This window comes from Mustela nigripes, chromosome 6 (genome assembly GCF_022355385.1).
Source record: "Mustela nigripes isolate SB6536 chromosome 6, MUSNIG.SB6536, whole genome shotgun sequence".
Classification (NCBI taxonomy): domain Eukaryota; kingdom Metazoa; phylum Chordata; class Mammalia; order Carnivora; family Mustelidae; genus Mustela; species Mustela nigripes.
In genome coordinates, this window is record NC_081562.1 from 85,855,100 (window position 1) to 85,872,476 (window position 17,377).

Genomic DNA, 17,377 nt, shown 5'->3' on the forward strand with positions numbered 1-17,377 from the left:
ATCTTTAAAAAAAAAAACTTTAATTTTGGGAAGTTTGTCAAAAATATGAAAACTTTTGGGGCACCTGGGTGGCTCAGTCAGTTAAGCGTCTGCCTTGGGCTCAGGTCATGATCCCGGAGTCCCAGGACTGAGTCCCACATAGGGCTCTCTGGAAGCCTGTTTCTCCCTTTATCTCTGCTCTTCCTGCTTACCCCACTACCATGCACACACAGTCTCAGCTCACTCTCTCAAATAAACAAAATCTTAAATATATATATATATATATATAGAAACATTCGAAAAGGAAGAGAAAACCCTATTTCTTTAAAAGATTTTTTATTTATTTGAGAGAGAAGGAAAACCCTATTTTTGAAAGGTTTTTTATTTTTTATTTTTTTAGTTAGAGCAAACACGCAGGGGAGGGGCAGAGAGAGAGAGAGAGTCCCTAGCAGGTTCCCGCCGAGCAGAGCCCAACAGCTCCATCCCACCAACCCAAGACTGTGACCTGAGCCAAAAGCAAGAATTGGACGTTCAACAGACTGAGTCCCCCAGGTGCCCCTCAAAAATAGGTTTTAAAGCACTTGCCTAAACAGAAACATAGATCATTATGAAACTTTAAAAGGTAAAGAAATTTTCACAATTTTACCAATGTCAGACCAGAGAGAAAACCAAATTCTAATTTTGCACCGTTACTTTTGATATTAAAACTCATTTAAAAAAAATATATTTTAATCTTAACGAGCTGGACCACACATTCCTTTTCAAAGATTCCTCTGCCACAAAACTTCTAGAACTTTTTTTTCTTCATTATGATTTTGTCCTGTGTTTTTCTTCTTTAGACAACCAGCCTCATTTTAGGACCAAAAAAAAAAAAAAGTGTATTTCTCCTTCACTGAAAGCATATCCTACTTCCTGGTATATGGAAATGTTTTCCTTATTATTAGTTTTAGTTACACATATTAATTAGAATTCTTAACCTTTAGAAGCCTTAATTCTTAACTGTGAACTGTTTATAAGCATTCTTTAAATTTATAATTTAATATATTTCAGAATTTTCAAAAGCATATCTTTAAAATCTTTCCAGTGTAGCATTATCATATCTAAGTATCTTTTAGTCTCTCTGTAATAAGCCAGAAGTAGATAAACCTTGATTAATGTTGCTGTATTTTGTCTTACTTGGAATGATTCAGATATTTACTGAGTTTAGGTTTAACTCATTTAATCTAATTCAGTAAAACTTTGAAAGTTTAAGATTAACTCCCCCCCAATAAATGGGGAAAACTATTTAAATTGACCTAATATTACTGAAAAGTTCAATTATAAATTTTTATCTTGCATACATCTATTTAATTTGTCTTTATAATTATGAATAGATTATCTACAAAAATTTCATTAAACATTAGACAAAGCCAGCCATTATCCTAAGCTATTATTTTTTTCTTGACACAATAAGAGATATCAGGGACCTACACAGAGTAAGTTTCCTAATTAATGTGGATGATTCTAATGACGTGTCTGTCCACACAGCCTTTCCCCCTTCTGTTTTTTTTCTTGATAAGAATTACCTCCATTAAGGGGAGCCGGGGTGGCTCAGTCCATTAAGCATCTGCTTTTGGTTCAGGTCATGATCCCGAGGTCCTGGAAGCAAGCCCCGCATTGGGTTCCCTGTTCAGCAGTGAGCCTGCTTCTCCCCCACACCCACCCCATGCCCCATGTTCGCTCGTCTTGCTCATGCTTCCTGTCGGTATCTTTTCTCACTTTCTCTCTCAAATAAGAATTACCTCCATTAAATTTGTATTTTATTTTATTTTTAAAGATTTTATTTATTTGACAGAGAAAGACACAGTGAGAGAGGGAACACAAGCAGGGGGAATGGAAGAGGGAGAAGCAGGCTTCCCGTGGAGCAGGAGCCTGATGTGGGACTTGATCCCAGAACCCTGGGATCAAGACAGTTGAGCCGGGGCGCCTGGGTGGCTCAGTGGGTTAAAGCCTCTGCTTTTGGCTCAGGTCATGATCTCAGGGTCCTGGGATCAAGCCCCGCATCGGGCTCTCTGCTCGGTGGGGAGCCTGCTTCCTCCTCTCTCTCTGCCTGCCTCTCTGCCTACTTGTGATCTCTCTCTGTCGAATAAATAAAATCTTTAAAAAAAAAAAAAAAAAGACAGTTGAGCCACCCAGGCACCCCTAAATTTGTATTTTAAAGAGTGGACTAGATACGAGTTTCTAGAGAAGACCAGATTTAGCACTGAACATTTTTATGTTTTTATTTTGTTTTGTTTTTAAGTAATCTCTATACCCAGTGTGGGGCTTGAATTTATAACCCCAGCATCAAGAATTGCTTTACCCGGGGCATCTGGGTGGCTCAGTGGGTTAAAGCCTCTGCCTTCAGCTCAGGTCATGATCCCAGGGTCCTGGGATTGAGCCCCGCATCGGGCTCTCTGCTCAGCGGGGAGCCTGCTTCCTCCTCTCTCTCTCTCTGCCTGCCTCTCTGCCTACTTGTGATCTCTTTCTGTCAAATAAATAAATTAAAAATCTTAAAAAAAAAAAAAAAGAATTGCTTTACCAAAGGAGCCAACCAAGTGCAGATATTTACATTTTAAAGATTTTATTTATTTGACAGACAGAAATCACAAGCTGGCAGAGAGGTAGGCAGAGAGAGGGGAGGGGAGAAGCAGGCTCCCCGCTGAGCAGAGAGCCCCATTCGGGGCTCAGTCCCAAGACCCTGGGATCATGACCTGAGCCAAAAGCAGAGCCTTTAAGCCACTGAGCCACCAGGTGCGCCAGATACTTACATTTTAAAGACACAGGAGAAAAATACAAGAACTTCTGTTTCCCCACACCAGAATTTTTACGTTTGTAAGCCTTTTGAGATAAATAGGGGAGGCTTGGGACTTTGGTCTTTGAATTGTTCTTGGAATGACATCTCTGATCCTGTAAAGACTACATTCTTAGAATAAAGACAGCTCTTTCTAATTCCTCAAAAGAATTGGATTGGCGATTGAAGGACACCAAAGGACTGACCTCCCCATCCCATTTAGGGAAATGTCTTCTTTCCCTCTGGGTAAGCTTAGGGGATAAGGCCTTTAAAAAAAAAAAAATTCCACTCAGGGATGCCTGGGTGGCTCAGTAGGTTAAGCATCTGCCTTGGACTCAGGTCATGATGATAATCCCAGGGTCCTGGGATTGAGTTCTGTATTAGGTCCTTACTTACCAGGGAGCCTGCTTTCTCCCTCTGCCTGCCACTCGCCAGCTTGTACTCACTCACCCGTGTTTTCTCTCTCTGACAAATAAATAAAATAAATAAAATTTAAAGGGAAAAAAAAAAAGCTTTTCCATATCAGCTTCCAATTTGGCCACATTTCTGATTATAGAGTTACTAAATCCTTTCAAATATCTCATCAGGTGTCAGCTTGGAAAAGAGTAAATATTTCTGGTAACCTTATGGACCCAAATGCCTCTACAATGGGAGAGTAAAAGACATTATCTTAGGAAGATCTAGAGTCACTCCCAAAGATAGCCAAAGAAAGAACACTCAGTCTCATGTCCCAGACAGGCAGAAAGCTAAGCCATGTTCTTAGGAGGTAACAAGAAAGACAAAGGATCATTTTCCACCGGGTCTGGATTTGGAAACAGAAGGACAAGATTAAGTTTTATTTCCCCTCTTTCAGTTGGTCTCAGGAGATAATCTCTTTATTTAAAAAAAAACTCTTGAGGGTCCTCCTGAGTTTTAAGAAAATCTTCACCTATGGCTTTCAGTTCAGCCTTAGCGCAAGGACTAAGAGACTCACCAGTAGCCCCAAGTGGTCTTATTTCCAAAGGTCTCAATCTCTTCAGGAGAATGGAAAGGCAGTTCAAACAGAAGCTCACTAAGAGGAGTAACCAAAGGACAGACGGGAACAGTAGGATTTACATCAGTCTTACAGTCTTGGTTTAGATACCTTTTTGCCATGAATCTTGAATCATGAATCTTATTAAATGAGACTATTTTGGAATTTTGAAATCTTTCGGAGGCGGCTTCTTACCAATTAAACTTTCAAGTGCAAAGGTTCTTAAATGGATGGATGATCTTGTCTAATTCAACCTTCCTCATAACAGTCATAGTAATTCCATGTTGTTTTAGTGAAAAAAAAAAAAAATTAAGCCTCCTAGGTAGCAGCTGTAACTTTGGGACTATAGTGCTTAGACGTAAAATAAGCAGGTGTGCTGTAAGGCAGCACACTCAGCTCTGTAGAGAGAAAGGACCCCATCTGTTTTAACTAGACCTTTTCCCCAAACTGATACCTAAGAGGGACTTGCGTGGGGTTGAGATTCACAGGTTGCTTTACAGTGTACCTCATTGCGTGCAAGTTTTTGTGAGGTTGGTGGGTGAACTACCGTCAGTCTAACCTATTCTTTGACCAGCTTATACGAACACTGGGAGTCTTTGAGTTAGATGGCAAGTGCTCTAACAGCTCCTGAATGCTTTGACCAGTGCCCACCAATTCTTGGGGCTTTCCATTTTCTGAAATCCCCACTAGCTAACCTTTATTTACGTAAAACAAGTCACTGTGGAATGGCCACAGCCAAGAGAATTCTTTGTGTACTAACAGCAATTCCCAGTGTGAACTAAGCCAGCCTATGGACTGGAACTAGGGAAGGATTCCAAGGTGGAAGTGTGGGCTGAATCAGGGGTTAAGGACTGGTACTCCCTTAGAACCTCATTGGTCTAGCCTGACCCGCTAACACTTTACTAGAAATTCATATTGGCAGCTGGATACAAAAAGAACAGAGCTAAAACTGAAAGGGACTTACCAAGGGTCCCCAGATACGGTGAGAAAGACCGTGAACTCTGAAGGGTTTGTGGGGCTCCACACCTGTTTTTTTTGTTGTCCCCAGATGCTGCCAGAAGTTCGCTTTTGATCCTGACAACACCAAATCTGTTAAACAGAATTCAGCCGCGTAAATTTGAAGGTCTGATGGACTTAAATAAATAATTGAATTGAGGGGAGCTTTGAGGAGCTTTACAAAATGGAAGGCTTTTATGGGAAGAAGAGTGGGGCACTCTTCTTCCAAGAAATTTTTAGCAAATGAAATGGACTGTCCCAGGCAAGGTCTCTTTCTCTTTGTGGGAAGAACCTGGGTTTTTGTTGGTTTGTTTTTCCCTTAAGATTTTATTTATTTGATAGAGAGCACAGTAGAGGAAAAGGGAGAAGCATGCTCCCCAGTGAGCAGAGTCCCATTTCAGGGTCTGATCCCAGGACCTTGGATCATGACTTAAGCCAAAGGCAGAGGCATAATGGACTGAGCCACCCAGGTGGTCTGGAGCATGGGTTATGATGCAGACTACCCTTCCTTCATTTGGCGTATGGAAAGGGCCCATGTAGTACTCACTGGCACTGATTTGAAAACTTCTGGCTAATTAGTTAACACCACATTTCTGAGGGAAGTTGAAACTGCAGTTAGATTAGGTATTAAGTCCTCGGTTGGGGACTCGGCCTAAGTGATGCCATTTTGGGCCCCTGGTTTTCTTTTTAACAATACAGGTACATGAGCCAAAACCAGAGTGGGAAGCAGAAGCAAGCATGAAAACCAAGGTACACCCATTACTTTGGGTCTCCTGCAGGAAGGAACCCTGAACCTGAGATTTCTGTTTTAAGATTTTATTTTTATTTATTTATTTGACAAAGATTACAAGTAGCAGAGAGGCAGGCAGAGAGAGAGGAGGAAGCAGGCTCTCCACCGAGCAGAGAGCCCAATGCAGGACTCGATCCCAGGACCCTGAGTTCACGACCCAAGCCAAAAGCAGAGGCCCCAACCCACTGAGCCACCAAGGCGCCCCTGAGATTTCTGTTTTATGCTGGGATCCCTGCAGTAGGCCTCTGAAAGGAAGCTTCCCCAAGTTAAGCTTTCTGGATTACTCTAGATTAGGATCAACCGGATACGAATTCACAGTGAAAAATCATCAAACATACAAGTAAATGCAGTGAAAGTGATAAAATTCAGCACCCATTCATAAATGTTCAGCAGATAAGTGAAATGGGCATCCCTAGCATTTGGGCAACTGAACTATACATAGGACAGATAATGGCTCACGTCCCAGACTGACCAGTAATTCATGGTGCACATAGGGACCAGATCTGAATAACACTGCAAAAAAAGGCTTAGAAAACTGAACTAATGTTGGAATCACAGTCCACTGAATGCTTGTCGGAATTTGTGACCTGGACACAACTAGTTTGATCCAACTAGGTTGAGCCTGCTGAAACAAGAATATCAGATACTCTCCAGAGAGTTTAAACAGGAACCATATCATATAATATTGAAAATGTCCCCAATAACTTGGCATACAAGAGAACGTGGAAAAATCCTAACTGCTTATGAAGACTGTCAGCAGATGCCATAGATATTGGAATTATGTGACAAGAACTTCAAAGGAGCTATTATTAAAACATTCTAAGAAGCGTGAATTCTCCTGAAATGAATGGAAAGATAGTAACTCCTAACAAAAAAGTACAAGATATAAAGAGAACCAGATAGAAATTTTAGAGCCGAGAAATGTAGTAACAAATAAAACTTCACTGGATGAATTCTATAGGAGACTAAGGATAAGGAGGTAGCCAGTTTCAAAGATAGTTCTTTGGAGACAATCCAGTCTAAACAAAAGAGATTAGACAAGCTCACTAATTTCAATAAAGATTACAGAAATTCACTAAGTCCCAGGAATTTGTGAGGCAATACCAAAAGTTCTAACATTTATGGGTCATAGGAGAAGGAAGAGTGTGTTGCAGAAAAAAATCTTTAAAGAAAACAATAGCCAGAACATTCCCATATTTGATGAAACCCACAGATTGAAAAAGCTTAGCAGGGATACCTGGGTGGCACAGTCGGTTAAGTGTCAAGACTCTCAGTTTCGGTTCATGATCTCAGGGTCGTGGGGTTGTGCCCTGTGTTAGGCCTAGCATAAAGTCTACTTGAGACTCCCTCTCCCTCACTTCCCTGGTGCTCATTCATTCTCTCTCTCAAATAAATCTTTTTTTAAAAAAGGCTCCACAAATGCTAAGCCATAGATAAACACAAAGAAACCCCTACCCAGACAGGTCATGATCAAACTGCTGAAAAGTAAAGATGAAGCACACTTTCGTGAGCAGCCAGAGAAAAATGACACATTACTTAAAAGGGAACATTGTGATTCATTAGAGATTTCTCATCAAAACTAAGGAGGCTAGAAGAAAGTGAAATATATTTCTAAAGTGTTGAAAGAAAAAAAATGGATCCAGAATTCTGTATCTAGTGAAAATATCTGTCAGAAATGGTAGGTGAGGTCATTATTCTTGGGTGAAAGAAAACTTAGAGCAATCACTGACAGCAGACCTGCTCTAACGTAACTGCTAAGAAAGCTCTGAAGACAGAAATCTGGAAGGTTAGGAATGAAGAAACAGCAACAGCACGACCTGGGCAAGTATAATGAACTGTTCTCCTTCTATTGAATTCTTTAAACTGTGTTTGGTTGACAAGAAAAGATGGCATTGTCTTGTGGCTTTCAGTGTATGCAGATGTAACATACAAGACAACTACGGGGGCGCCTGGGTGGCTCAGGTGGTTAAGCATCTGCCTTCAGCTCAGGTCATGATCCCAGGGTCCTGGGATGAACCCCTCACTGGGCTCCTTGTTCCGAGGGGAGCATGCTTCTCTCTCTGCCTGCCACCCCTCCCCCGGCTTGTGCTCGTACCCTCTGGCAAATAAATAAAAAATCTTGACAAGATATTTCTAAGTAGACAGGGTATCTATATTATAACTGCTTAGAGCAATTACTAAATATTAGGAGATTTAGTCAAATATGATTAATTAAAATGGACTTCTGAAAAATCTTCAGATAACCCAGAAGAATACAGAAGACTTCTTGTTTTTAAGTAAGCTCTGTGCCCAACGTGGGGCTTGAACTCACAACCCTGAAAGTCGAGAGTGCTAGGCATCCCCAGAAGACTTTTTAAAAAACAGAAAGCAAATAATAGGTAGATCAGGTGATACCAATATTTATATTAAGACATGAATTTAACCAATTCAAAGATTTTATAAAATTATAAACCCATATTCCTCATGAATATAAACACAGAGATCCCTAGCAAAATATGAGCTAAGCAGACCAAATCCAACAATATATAAAAGGCATTATGCATGATTATCAAGTAGGATTTTATGCCAGGAATGCAAGATTGGCTCAATACCTGAAAATCAATTAGTGTTATAGATATTTATAGAATAAGAATGAAGAATATATGGTCATCTCAATAGACACCCCCCAAAATTTGACAAATTGAGTACCCTTTAATGATAAAAATGCTCATCAAACAAATAGAAGGGAGCGCTTCAGCCTAATAAAGCCCCTCTGCAAAAGCCTGTAACCAAAGGCATATGTTATCGTGGAAGACTGAAAGTTTTCTTCCTAGGGTCATAAACCCAACAATGCTGTGGACATCTGCTCTCGTGACTTCTGTTTAACATTGTATTCAGGCAGTTAGGCAAGAGAATGAAATAAAAGGCATCCAGATTGGAAAGGATGAGATGACATGATTACATATATAGAAGAAAATGTTAAAGAATCCACTGTAGTAGAGGTAGTTAACGAATTCATCAAGGTGGCAGGATAGATTACCATCTGTCGATTCTTGGTATATGGTACATAGGTGTTTTAATTTCTGTACTTTTCTTTATGCTCAAAATGTTTCATAACTTAAAAGTGAAAAGAAACTGGCACAGTATTCCACAGTCTCTGGTAAGGCTGGCTGCAGAATGCCATGTGGGCATCTGTGAAAGGGATTCTGGAGCTCTGTCCTGACCCACCCCCTCAGCCCTTAGGGACACCAGATGGGAATGTGGATTCAGTAAACCTCTCCAGAAGATTCTGATATGTAAGCAGGTTTAGGAGCCAGCATGCTCATTTTACAGATGCCTAACACGGAGTCCTGTAGGACTGCCACTTCTCTTATTCTCCGTGTGGACATCTGTTGATATACTCTTTGGTTGTATTAGCTCTTATTGGGAAGATTGGTAAGGAGACCACATTGGAGAACCAATTTTCAGCATGTTATAGAAGAGCTGAAGGAACTAAAATTATTTGGCCTCAAAGAAAGAACTGTAGCAATTGTCAAATACTGCAGTTAGGGCATGGATATATAGTTAGGGTTAAGCTTAGTTTCTTAGCTTCATTCACTGGGTGGAATCAGCTTTGGATCTAAGTAAGAAAGGGATAAGTAATTGAATGGTTTGCTGTTTGGAAGTTGTGGGTGCCTTATTCCTGGAAATAGAGGCTGTTAGGAATGTTAGGGAATTCCTGCATAGGCTGGAAAGTTGGCATACATAAATGGAAGATCCTTTTTAGTGCTAAGGGCTTTTTTCCCCTTTTGTGACTATTTTTTGTTGCTTCCATACAAGTATTTCAGTTTTCTGATTTTTCTACAATGAACATAGAATTCTTAAGGAAAGATTTTTTTTCTCTTCTCTTTTTTCTTTTTTCTTTTTTCCCTTAGAAACAAATAATTCTTATTTGTCCCTGCACTCCCAGTTGTGTTTTGAAGATCTTTCCTTTCAGATTCAGAAGGGAATCCTTCTCCATCCTTGTATTCCTGCTTAAGTCTCATTTTACCAAGTCTGAGGATATCGGTGGAATTATATTTACTTCTTGTTGATATGAACAATTTTATTGGGGCATGTGGCCGGCTTAGTCAGTGGAGCACGCAACTCGTGATCTCGGGGTTGTGAATTCGAGCCCCACATTGGATATAGAGATTACTTTTTAAAAAATCATTCATAAATAATTTCACTTATCACTAATACTGTGTGCTTTTTTATAGTAGCATTTTAAATTTTCTTGTTGTTTCTTAGAACTGTGGGCTTCTCACTATAGAGTTGAAGGTTGAAAAAAATTTTTTTTAATTTGGTCTTTTTAAATGAAGGTCACTATTTAGAAAATGAATACTATTCTTGTTAGTTAATGAAATACCTTACAATGGAGTCTTCTGTTTTGTAGGGGAAAGAGACCTTTCCTACCTCTGTAAGGGGTATTTATTCAGTGTCTCTTTTCAGGTAGCCAATAGATAAGGCGTAACGAGCCTGCAGTACACATCATACAGTAGTCTGTGCTAAACTAAAACGGTTCCTTGACACAACAGTTCAGATGTCTAGTAGATGAGTAAACTTCTAACCTGAGACTGAAAAGGTTGTAGCAATTTGTTTTTGTAAAGCTGTCCTCATTACCAATTAATAGAGTTTTATTTTTCACAGAAAAATTTTGAAAGATCTATCTTCTGAAGATACACGGGGCAGAAAAGGAGACGGAGAAAACCCTGGAGTTTCTGCTGTCACTTCTATGTCTGTTCCAACTCCCATCTATCAAACTAGCAGTGGACAGTACAGTACGTATAGGAATGAATTTTTACATGATGGGCACACAAAAACTAACTTCGATAAAGAAGTGGTATATAGAAAGACAGTCATGCTTTAATAGTGAGGATAACTTAAGAATAGCATTTTGAGCCAAAAATAATGCGAAGTACTTTTTCTGCATGATCACATTTGCTTCTTACAATAATTCGTCAGATATGAGGAAACTGATAGAGCCTTAGAGAGGTTAGATAATGTCCCTACAGTCACATAGCTTATAAGTGATACGCTTACTTTGGATTTTTGACAAATTCATGGAGTTGTCTAACCACTACCACAGTCAAGATATAATTTTGTCACGCCCACCGAATTCTTTGTTCTGTTCATTTGTGGATGATGTCTCCTTTCATTCCTAACTCCTGTTCTTCAAGTCTAGTTGACTCTTGCCTCAAAATCTGTGTCCCATCTGACCCCCTCTCACCTCTCCAGTCACTGCCACCCCCTTTGCTTTATACCCTGGTCTCAGTACTGTGGTGGTCATTTGCTTCCATTCTTGCTCTCACTATTTCCCATACTGCAGCCAAAGCCATTTATTTAAAATGTCACTTAGATCACAACACTTTTGCTCCAGATCCTCCAGTGGCGCTCCATCACACCTCGGATAAGTTCTGTAGGGGGAGGTTATATCCAGGACCTGGCCTTACTTACCCAGCTCCGCTCTCATCTGCCATTGGATGGCATCTGGCGCCACAGACTTTCTTGCTGTTTCTCCAGCACATGCAGCTTGTTTCTGCCTCAGGCTGTTCAGGCTCGTCCTCCCCGCCGCCTGGCACATTTTTCTCTCAGAGCCTCACAGGACTTGCATCCTCACCCCTGCTCCACTTAAGTGTCACTTCCTCAGAGACCACTCTTTTTAACACACACTTTTTGGTTAGCTTTCTTAGCATTTTTATAGCATTTTTAAAATAATCATAAAAAAGTGTATATTAGTTTTTTAATCCTAGATTATATAGAATTATTAGCTCATTTATGATCTGTTCTTAAGGATAAATTCTTGAGGGGCAAGAATTTTGTCTTGTTCACAACTGTGAACACCAGGCATAGAACGCCTGGGGCACAGTAGGCTTTCAGTGATGTTTGTTATGAATAAATACTTAAAGATTATATTAAAAGAAGACCGCAGTAAGGACACATAAGAAACTGAGAACAGTGGTTGCAAGGAAGGATACCTGGGAGCAAGATCAGAGGCGGTTGAGAAGTTTACTTTCAAACAGAAGTTCACTTTTAAATAAAACTTTCTTTTTTTTTAACTGTATACATGCATTATGGTTTTCAAAAAAATTTTTCTTAAAGCAGCATATTAGCAAAATTATATGTTAATATGACTTATTCTAAAACAATTAAAATTAGAAATTATGAAAACTATATAGAAACTTAGGCTAATATTGTATATATGATTGAAATAAGTACAATACCAACTAGTATTTAAGACAGCATGATCCAATAGAACTTCCTTGATGATGAACGTGTTCTGTATCTGCACTGGCCAGTACAGTAGCCGCTAAGCTAGTGTAACTACTGAGCACTTGAAATGTGGCTGGTGAGACTGAGGAACTGAATTTTTTTATCTTGTTTTTTTAGTTAATTTAAGTCATTGATGGCTACTGTATCAGTGCAGATTTAGAGTAAACTCAACCAGGTAAATACATAGGTTAAACAAAAACAGGAAGGGGACGCCTTGGGGGGGCTCAGTCAGTTAAGCATCTGCCTTCCACTCAGGTCATGGTCTTGGGGTCCTGGGATCGGGCCATGTTGGGCTTTGTGCTTGTGGGGAGTCTGCTTCTCGCTGTCCCTTTGCCCCTCCCCCCACTCATGCGTGCTGTCTCTGAAATAAATCTTTTTAAAAAATAGGAAGATATGTTACAAAAAATGTTACAGTTCTGTATCATTGCATATACTTAACATCACAAGATGTAGGTCTATACGTGTATGTGTATGGATACACATATTTTGGTATGTATTAATATATCAGTCTATGTGAACCTAGGAAAAGATTAGGAAGGATGTATACCAAAAATAATGGTTACCTCTGGAAGAGGGTATGGGGTGGCCAGTGGAATAAATAGAGAATGGGGGTTTTATTTTTTATTTATAATGTGTGTTACAGAAGTGGAGATTGCAAATAATTGCTAATATAAATTTAAACCTCTGTATCTAAACACTGCCATTACTTCTAGTCATATAAATTGGTTGTGTGCCTGTGGGTGAGGGATACTTAAAAACTCCTGAAAGAAATTAGTTTCACCTAAAATGCACAAATACAGACAAGTGTGCTTTGGCTTTCTGATAGCCAAAGTGTAAAAGAAAAAATCCAATAATAGTCTGATAAGGGGGTACAGAGATGAGGCATTAAATTCTAAAAGGGATTTTTTTTTTTTAAAGATTTATTTGTTTGTCAGAAAGCGAGCAAAGCAGGGGAGCAGCAGGCCGGGGAGAAGCAAGCTCCCCGCTGAGCAGAGAGCTCTATGCAGGACTCTGTCCCAAGACCCTGGGATTATGACCTGAGCTGAAAGCAGACACTTAACCAGCTGAGCCACCCAGGCGTCCTCTAAAGGGGATTTATTGTGTGGAATTGTATAATGCTGAAATGTTTTCTATTCGGTCAAACCTTTTGGTATTTCATTTAAGGTTTGAGAGGAAAGCATTAACATAAGTAAAATTTATTGAAAAATGCCTGGGGGGCACATAGAAATGTGGTCTGTATATGGGCTTTCTCATGACCACCTTCCTGGTTCACTAGGAAATGACTTGAATAGATTACATTTTTAAAATATCACTTGTGTAAATAACAGTACTTTTTAAACAGTGGTTACACAGGACAGCAGAGCTCAGAAACAGTATGAAGATTTTTGTTTTCATTGTGTAACTTTAATGCTATTTAAAATTTTTCCATAGGCACAGTTTAATCTATTCAAAAATATTTTTGAGCTTATTTGAATAAAAATCACAAGCTATGTTAATGTTTCTTTCTACTTATTTTTCCTTTGAAAGTTAGCCATTGGTACCCTCTCCTAATGCGCCACAACTGCTGTGACCACAGTGGGAATTAGTGTGCAGTGCTTCATGGAGACCAAGATGTGTTTTGACTAATCAGTTATATTGTATAGTTTGAGACTAAATTTAAGATTAGTGCGTCTGAACTATAACATTTTATGGAGAAATGCCATTTTATTTCCTTTACATATAGTTCACTCAGAGTAGTCAACAGGTAGCAAGTGGAACTGCATGCAAACCTGTTTTAATAAGTAGTGGTGTTTGGGTGTTTTTTCACCAATCCTTTGCAATTAGTGTGTTGTCTAGCCTTACAATAGCTATGTTCTCTCTTTGGTTAAAGTTGCCATTGCCCCAAATGGAGCCTTACAGCTGGCCAGTCCAGGCACAGATGGAGTACAGGGACTTCAGACATTAACCATGACAAATTCAGGCAGTACTCAGCAAGGTACAACAATTCTCCAGTATGCACAGACCTCTGATGGACAGCAGATACTTGTGCCCAGCAACCAGGTAGTTGTACAAAGTAAGTATGCTTAAGTGTCTGTGGAGAACTTCCCGACATCCTTTCAAAGACACCTAGGCATTCATTCATTCTTCTGACCGCACAGCTGCAACGGGAGATATGCAGACGTACCAGATCCGAACCACGCCTTCAGCCACTTCACTGCCGCAGACTGTGGTGATGACGTCTCCTGTGACTCTTACGTCTCAGACAACCAAGACGGATGACCCCCAGCTGAAAAGAGAAATAAGATTGATGAAAAACAGGTAGGTGGTAAAATTGTACTGCCAGAATAGGTAATGTTTCTGTAAATCTCAAAACATAACCATGGGTTAAATGCAAGTGTGTATTAAAAATGAGAGAGGTGTGGGGTGCCTGACTGGCTCAGTCGGTGGATCACCTGACTCTTAATCTTGGGGTTGTGAGTTTGAGCCCCACGTTGGACATAGAGCTTACTTAAAAAAGAGAGATTTGTATCAGCTTTTTTTTTTTTAACTGAGTTTTATGTCTAGTTTATCTCCAGTTTATTATGTCTAGTTTATTTCCAGTGGATTGGTATGTCCCATTGCTGTCTCTTTATTTAATATATTGTTTTTTTAAATAGTACTATTAAGCAAACTTTTCAGCATTTTTTTTTTTAAGATTTTATTTATCAGAGAGAGAAGGGGAGAGAGCGAGCACAGGCAGACAGAATGGCAGGCAGAGGCAGAGGGTGAAGCAGGCTCCCCGCCGAGCAAGGAGCCCGATGTGGGACTCGATCCCAGGACGCTGGGATCATGACCTGAGCCGAAGGCAGCTGCTTAACCAACTGAGCCACCCAGGCGTCCCTAAGCAAACTTTTCAAACAATAACTTTGTTCTTGTTGGGCTGACAGAACTTAAATGAAAGTAATAATTCACTGCTTGCCATTGACAGCAAGAAGAGGGAAGAATTCCTACAAAAACTGATGAACACAGAAATGCTCCTAAAAAATGAAATTCACCCATGAATATATAGAAGTGATTTAACCTCCAGAAATATTTACTTTCTTTTTAAACATATCTTATTTTTAAGGTTTTTTATTTATTTGAGAGAGAGATAGCAAGAGAGCATGAGCAGGGAGGAGAGGGAGAAGCAGGCTCCCTGCTGAGCAGGGAGGTAGACACGGGGTGCACACTGGGGTGCATGCGGGATGTGGGGCTCGATCCCAGGATTCTGGGATCGTTACCTGAGCTGAAGGCAGATTCTTAATGACTGAGCCCTGCAGGCACCGCTCATTTTAAATGTATTTTAAACATAGCTTTATGAGCTATATGTACATCACCTGTGAAAAACCACCAGTCTTTGAGAAAAGGGGATAATGGGTAGCCTTCTGCAGTGAGTACAAGGTGGGGGGGAGAAAAAGAATACCAGTAAACTAACTATATTAGGAACCAAAAAGGGTAAATACCCAGGAATAAAACAGTTTTTTAAAAATTACAGTAAGGGGGCGCCTGGGTGGCTCAGTGGGTTAAAGCCTCTGCCTTTGGCTCAGGTCATGATCCCAGGGTCCTGGGATTGAGCCCCACATTGGGCTCTCTGCTCTGCAGGGAGCCTGCTTCCTCCTCTCTCTCTGACTGCCTCTCTGCCTACTTGTGATCTCTGTCAAATAAATAAATCTTAAAAAAAGAAAAGAAAAGAAAAATTACAGTAGGATTCTGTTTTCAGCTCCTCACCAGTTAAGACAGCTAGAATAAAAGGATGATTTTCTAAAGCAATAAAAATGATCATAAAAGGACTGGAGAGACGCATTTAATTACTTCAGGATAAAAGTTTCTTTACTAAAAACTAAGGCATCATCATAAATGAACTTGTTGACATAGCAGGGACTTTGTTTTTGGAGGTTCCAACAAATGCCCTAAGACAAGGAACTGAAGTAAGTTATGTAAATATTAGAAGAAATTGTGTTTTTTTTTGTTGATATGATTGTGTACCTAGGAAACCCAAAAGACTTTTAAAAAATTATTAGAATGAGAATTCTCTTTCTGACAATATGACCTAGGTTATGTAATATTTTTAAAAGCTTGGTGAAACATAAAAATCACCCTTTTAAATGATTGAATGAGCCTACAGGAAAGTAAAATATCTGTTGAGGTTAGGAGTGAACCAGAAGCACAAGACCATGAGGTTAATAAGTACTGAAGTAGCCTCTGTAAATTCTGTGATAAATTCAAATCTTTGTGATTGCTACAGCTTTGGTACTCAGAGGGGACCAGGGATAAAGCCTGTGGTCTGTGTAGGCTAGGACACTGGATCAGAGATTTTTCTTCATGAAGTCAGCACCCAAGAAGTGTTCTACCAAACACAGGGGTTCTAAAATTGACCCTTGAACAACATAGGGATTGGGGCACTGACCCCTCACAGTTGAAAATTCATATATAACTTTTGACTCTCCCAAAGCTTAGCCTCCTGTTGACCAGAATCCTTACTGAAATAGTCAACACGTATTTTATATGTTGTATGTATTATATGCTGTATTCTTAACATAAACTAGAGAAAAAGTGTTATTAAAACATAAGGAAAATACATTTTTGGTTCTATATTTATTGGGAAAATTTGCATATAAATAGCCTCACATAGTTGAAATCTGTGTTGTTCAAGAGTCAGCTGTCATATAAAGATGGGTCCATAGTGCCCCCAACGTTTTGGAAAAAGGCATTCTCAACACAGGCTTTAACAAATTCCCGCACATTGAGTTCCAACAAATACAAGTTGAAAAACCACAGACTACCCAAGGAATTAATTAGGCCTCCATCATTATATGTGCCAACACCTTTATGTAATTTTCACAGAAATTTTTGAGGTGTGTGTATTACTTCAGTGTTTTTTGAGATGGGGAAGCGGAGGCTTAGGTTACTTTATTTGCCCAAGGTTAGACTACTTAATAAGTGGTAGAGGTAGGATTTCATGAACACATGCTCCAAGTTTCAGAGTCCAAAGACTTAGATACCACACACTACCTACCTTTCAGGAGCTAGAGTCAGCAGAAAGAGAGACAGAAGAATGAGTTATATAAAGTATTCAGTTATCTATTATATTTGAAGCGGAAAAAAGGGATGTCATTGAAAATCATCAAAAATTGAGAGGCTATAAAAATGATAAAAATTGGGAAAGAAAAAACTTATTAGCAAATACATATTTATCTGCTTAGAATATCGAGGACAGTCATCCACAAGAAGAAGAAGAAATGATTCTCTTCAGCATTGTCTTGGAAATCTTTGACAGTTTAGTAAAACCGTAAAAGGATTGGTGGGGGGAGCTACAAAGATTTAAATGAAAGAAATGAAACCTCTTTTTTATATAATTGCCTATTTTTTTTTTAAAGATTTTTTTTTTTTTTAATCTGACAGAGATCACAAGTAGGCAGAGAGGCAAGCAGAGAGAGAGGAGGAAGCAGGCTCCCTGCAGAGCAGAGAGCCCAATGTGGGGCTCAATCCCAGGACCCTGGGATCATGACCTGAGCCGTAG

The 17,377-nt window shown here is 39.6% G+C and overlaps 1 protein-coding gene across 2 annotated transcripts in view; it reads left to right on the forward strand.

Moving 5' to 3' along the window:
- Window positions 1-17,377, forward strand: part of ATF1 (activating transcription factor 1) — an 89,775-nt gene that overhangs the window by 65,548 nt on the left and 6,850 nt on the right. For both annotated transcript variants that reach the window (XM_059403109.1, XM_059403110.1), the window contains exons 4-6: window positions 10,237-10,367; window positions 13,730-13,912; window positions 13,998-14,157. In XM_059403109.1, the coding sequence (XP_059259092.1) occupies window positions 10,237-10,367; window positions 13,730-13,912; window positions 13,998-14,157 (474 nt within the window). The remainder of the gene's footprint in view (window positions 1-10,236; window positions 10,368-13,729; window positions 13,913-13,997; window positions 14,158-17,377) is intronic.